Source organism: Gossypium hirsutum, chromosome A03 (genome assembly GCF_007990345.1).
Source record: "Gossypium hirsutum isolate 1008001.06 chromosome A03, Gossypium_hirsutum_v2.1, whole genome shotgun sequence".
NCBI classification, from domain to species: Eukaryota; Viridiplantae; Streptophyta; class Magnoliopsida; order Malvales; family Malvaceae; genus Gossypium; species Gossypium hirsutum.
The window spans coordinates 8851554-8856839 of NC_053426.1; the positions used below are offsets into that span (position 1 = coordinate 8851554).

Sequence of the window (5286 nt, forward strand, 5' to 3'; positions counted from 1 at the left end):
GTGGCTTTTACTTTCCCTATACATATGTTTGCAATCTTTCTATTTGTCAATTACCTAACCAAAGCATTTTTTTACATTATATGCTTTGAAAATTGAAAACCCATTTTTCTCTTGTTATTATCTCCATTCTAAGATACTAAAATTATGAATTTGGGCTATTGTTTGTCTTTATTTGAGGGATGATAAATTCCAATAAGCTAAAACAATTTTAGATGCCTTTTCATAATGCTCTTTTCTGTAAATATTGTTATGCAAATCAAGGATTTGACTTGAATTCATAGTGCTTATAAAACAATTAGAAAATATTTCATTAAAAATGACACAACTATTAGTTTTTGGCATGCACTCTCTCAGCCACTAGTTTTATTTTTTTAAATATCAAGTCACCTAAATTCTATATATCACTTACCTTATGGATCCCAATCATTATTAATTTTTCTTTATTATCTTATTATTTTTCCTGTAAAACCAAGGAATCTTATCATAATTGGGCATGCAAATTGGTCAATTGCAGTTGCATCCAATATAAATACGTTCAAAATCTTCAATTTCAAGCTTGTCTATTAATTAATTTATTTATGTTCTAAAATTCAAACTACCAATTTTATCTGCATATTTGTAATTAATGCTAAATATAGGTTTTCAACTGTAGACATTATTAACTAAATAATAAAGGTGAGAATTTTAGGTCATCTGGGTCCAAACTTTTAACTAACATGATTCAATATGATAGGTGGGTCAATATTTAGAATTTGTATTTCAAAAATTAGAAAAAAAAATTTAGAGTACAGAAATTAAATTTTCTATATTTTTATAAATTTTAAATGATTAAATTAAAATTTTATTATTTTTAGGGATTAAAGTGTAATTTTATTTTTATTAATTTAAAATTTTAAAAAATTTAGAAGACCAAAATAGTAAAATTTCTATTTTAGGTAGGTCAGACCTGCTAACTTTCCTAAATCCGCCTCTAAATTTAAATTCGACTCTCATAAAGCATAAATTATGTGTGAATTATCTCTAGAATTATTATGACTTAAGTCCCATAATGTATTAGTCTTCTTTAGAACTATTTTAATTTGACTTTGAATATGTTTCAAATATTTCAAATACTTAATTTTAACTCTAAGTGCGTTTGGTTCGCTGTATTGGATTAGAGGTGTATTGGATTAGAAGTGTATTGGATTAGAGGTGTATTAGATTAAAGGTGTAATAGCAAATCAACTGTTTGGTTGAATGTAATGGAATAGAGGCGTAATAGTAATCTTGTGTTTGGTTGAATGGAATAGAGGTGTAATAGCATAGTGGAAAAAACTAAAATGACTAGAATACCCTTAGCATAAATTTGTTTTGGTAAATGATTATTGTTATTGTTATTTAAATTTTAATAAGATTATTATTATCAATAATAAATATTTTAATCATATTTAAACATAATTATTATTAAACATATTTTAATTAAAATATATAATTTAATAAAATTCTTAATAATTACCAGAAATTTGTTTTGGTAAATTATTATTGTTATTGTTATTTAAATTTTGATAAGATTATTAATATGAATAATAAATAATTTAATCATATTTAAACATAATTATTATTAAATATATTATACTTAAAATATATAATTTAATAAAATTCTTAATAATTAATATTCTTATATGAATTTATTCAAATCATAATATATTATATGATACTATAAAAGATAATTTGAAATAATTAATATTAAATATATTTTAATTAAAATATATGATTTAATAAAATTTAAAATAATTATAACTAATAAAATTTAATAAGTAAGAATTGAACTCTAAAAAATAAAAAAAAACATAACCATATCGAATTATCATCAAGAACTCGATTGAATTTACAACAATTCTGAATTAAACGGAAGTACTGCCTCAATATCTCACTTCAACTAAAAATATAAAGCAAGCATTCAATAGAAGAAATTCAAGCCGATACAATATCTCTTTCACCCTGCTCTCAACTCCAATTGGCCTTCCATGAAACCGATTCTTCACTTCAAACAAAATAGCTCACCAATCTAGCAGGAAAACGAATACTATCCAAAGTTGCCATTGAAAATAACCTCCAACTTCATGTGTCCATTCCACAAGTTAAGGGAAAAAGCAATCTCTGCCAATTCTGGATTTATATGATGCATTGATAAATTAGGAAATAAAAGGCCATGAGGTAAGGTTGCTAAAAAATCACAATGAATCAAAAGTAATTTACCTCTCCAGGAAGGCTAAATTGCCAAGAGCACATGTTTCCTCTAAAGCACCAAAAACCAGAAGGCATATTTGTTGACAAGTTGCAGTACTGCCTTAAGATCTTAGTTCAACTACAATATAAAGCAAGCATTCAGCAGAAGAAATCAAAAGCTTACTTGTTCCTCGTTTTCAGCAGAAGGGAATCTCTACTTACTCTGCCTATGTCATGAGCACCAATACCAAAAACTAAACAATGAAGCTGAATGATGTCCATCACTGATCCTATGAATTAAAACAATCAATGCAATCAGCTAAATTCAGAAAAACAATTCATAAAAATAATTACATGACAATGAAACATGAAATAGTATAAGAACAATTTTATTACCATAATCCAAGTTTTGGTTAGTTCCCATTGCAACGGTAACTCTTTTTCCAGGCCCAAGTGCTTGATCAACCACAACATTCTGCATAAAGAACCATGAAATAGCCCAAACCAGTTCATAAGTAATATATCAGTATCACACTCCTTAGTATACAAATTTAATCTGAACAAGAGAATATATATATATATAAGTTTTAAGTCATGTTTGAGCTTTCTGAATGCAAAATAGGAAACTACAACTTTGCACAAGAAAATAATTCAGAGCAAATATGATCCTTCGCATTGCCAGCTTTATATGAAAATCTTTTTAGTGCTTGATACTATAAAAAAAATTATGGCAATGCCAATAATTGAACAGCATGAAATTAGCAACTAAGAATTAATAAATGTTCATCAACAGACTTAATTTCTTTCCATTTATAACTTCTATGCTCAAAAAGAAGTTTGAGCCAAAAGTACGAAAGAAAAAAGACAATAACCGTAAGCCATTAACAACTTCAAGGGGCAAACAAGAAGATTTTCAGGATAATATAGCCATTAAGGACCAGTATGTGGTCAAATAGGTTGATAGCTATCATTAAAATTTGCCTATTAAGGTTAAAATTTGCCGCTTGATTAAAAAGAAAAGAAATTATGCAGGCAGCAAGTTAAAGTGAGTCACACTCGTACAAGAACAGACATACCTTATCTAAACCTACATCGACCACTGTTCCCACAGAGCTTGTGTGTTTTTCCTCAAGTGTGACACCTATAAAGTTATCGCAACAAATGAAGTCAGCCAAAGATTCAATTCAGGCTCACCATTGATCAAGCATGTCTTCTAGTAGGCAACAGATTGCTAAGATTCCCCATAGAAACTGCACCCAAGTTCCTAACAATCTGGAACCTAACCTAACCTTATCATTTCTTTATAAAAGCCTGTAACCTCAGTTTCCAATCAATTCCCCATACAAATTACATCCAAGCTCTTTACATTTAAAAAGCATATCAATTTATCTGTCCGCATCTATCCTTCCTACAATTCACCTTTTAACAATTATAGACCTAGTAAGAAACCTATAACAATCACAAAAGGCAGCAGCCAAACTTTACCTTCCCGGTAGGGAGCCCACTCATGCTTACGCAGATGATGTGGAGCATCAAGTGGAGGCAACATCTCAAATTTCAGCATAATAGATGGCCTAAAACAATAATTAGACCATTAAACAAATAAGAAATTAGGTTAAAAAAACTCATTGATCCGAAAAATAGTAGCAGCACGAGCAATTTGACTCGCCAACTGAAAGAAAAAGGAGAAATTAAATGAAAATTTGTAAAATAGGGTAGAAAGAGTGAAGAGAAACAGAGGGATTTTTCATTACTCGAGTGGCGAGCTCGAGAGACTGAGCGTTGTCGACGATAGAACCAGCGATGGCTACGGTGACAGTGGGGATATCGTCGGCTTTTTTGGTTTCACCGTTGGTTTCTTTCTACGGTGACAGTGATTCGAATCTGCTAACCTAGAATTAAGCTAAAGACACTACAAGGCAGCCATTGAAACTAATTACAGAGAGGAAAAGAGAGTTAGAAAAGAAAAGAAAAGAAAAGAGAGAGTTGAAACTCATTACAGTGATTCCATTCCTTTACCTTTCAGTTGCAGTAACCTGGAGACTGGTTGAGAAGAAGAAGGTCGACTGGTTGAGAAGGCAATCGAAAGAGTGGCAGAGCGAAAAAGAAAAGAAAGAAAACGGAGGGAACAAATCGGCAGCAAAGAGGCGTAATGGACTGGGAGGAAATCGGCAGAAAACAAAAGCAAAGAAATAAGGAAGGAAATCGGATGAAGGAACAGAAGAGAAACAAGGGGATGGGGGGAGGGCAAATCAGGGAGGTGATGCTCAATCGGTAGCTAATCTGAGCAAAGAGGGGGGAATAGAAATCGGTGGTTTTCACCGATTAAGAAGGTAATGGATTAGGTGCGTATTACCAATACATCAAACCAAACGACGTGTTACACCCGAATTAGGTGGGGCCCACCGATTAGGGGTGTATTGGCTATGCCAATGCACCAAACCAAACAAGCTTAATTGATTCAAACACGTAAACTTAAAAACTGACAAAGCATTAAATATAAACGCTAATATTTATCAGCTGAATCATGCCACACTAGGTGACTTTGAATTTTCAGTCCACAACCACCACATCTCCATCAAATGAGCTAAAATTGCACGGTGTTTTTGGTGATGGGGGTTGCCTTAATTTCATTTTCAGAATGAGATACATTTAGCCTGGGGTGCTGGAAATTTGGGGTGCCCTTGGTCTTGGGTTACTGCCATCCCCATTCTTTTGGTGCTTTAATTGTGTTACCTTCCTTATTGAAGATTGGACATCGACAATCAAATTCCCTTTTGAATCAAACTTTATATATTCAACATACTTTGGAAACGTACGATATATACATATAAAATCTAGGGGAAGGATGAATTTGAATCCGCATCAAACTAACACGGTTTTGTTTACATTCTTTCATAATTTTTTTTACAATTAATATTTTAACAATCTAACCATTAAATTTATCAATATTATTATACTTATTATATATGTAAAATTTTGAATCAATATGATATTTCTATTATATAGATCTAAAATATCGTTTATATTAATATATATGCAACAACCCTGACCCGGCCTAAAAGTTTCGACTAAATT

General features: G+C 31.0%; 1 protein-coding gene across 3 annotated transcripts; it reads right to left on the reverse strand.

Annotated features, from left to right (window-relative positions):
- Positions 1 to 1838: 1838 nt before the first annotated feature.
- On the reverse strand, positions 1839 to 4358 carry LOC107944952 (putative methyltransferase C9orf114 homolog). Of its 3 annotated transcripts, XR_005922079.1 has the most exons (7): positions 4228 to 4358; positions 3963 to 4120; positions 3694 to 3782; positions 3285 to 3349; positions 2605 to 2683; positions 2239 to 2347; positions 1839 to 2148 (listed from the first exon to the last, which is right to left on the reverse strand). XR_005922079.1 is itself a non-coding variant. In XM_041107909.1 (6 exons), the coding sequence occupies exons 3-6, from the start codon at positions 3770 to 3772 to the stop codon at positions 2389 to 2391; spliced, it is 333 nt and encodes a 110-aa protein (XP_040963843.1). In that variant the 5' UTR covers positions 3773 to 3782; positions 3963 to 4120; positions 4228 to 4358; the 3' UTR covers positions 2339 to 2388. The 3 variants fall into 3 exon arrangements, 2 of the variants coding, with proteins under 2 accessions (XP_040963843.1, XP_040963847.1); XM_041107909.1 differs by lacking the exon at positions 1839 to 2148 and having other exon boundaries at positions 2339 to 2498; XM_041107913.1 differs by lacking the exon at positions 1839 to 2148 and having other exon boundaries at positions 2339 to 2498; positions 3694 to 4120.
- Between the last annotated feature and the right edge of the window lie 928 nt (positions 4359 to 5286).

Coding starts and splice junctions, on each gene's coding strand:
- LOC107944952 (XM_041107909.1), bottom strand. CDS start 3,772: ATGCTGAAATTTGAGATGTTGCCTCCACTTGATGCTCCACATCATCTG. Junction 2,684..3,284: donor TCGATGTAGGTTTAGATAAG/GTATGTCTGTTC, acceptor TTCTTTATGCAG/AATGTTGTGGTTGATCAAGC. Junction 2,499..2,604: donor TAACCAAAACTTGGATTATG/GTAATAAAATTG, acceptor TTTAATTCATAG/GATCAGTGATGGACATCATT.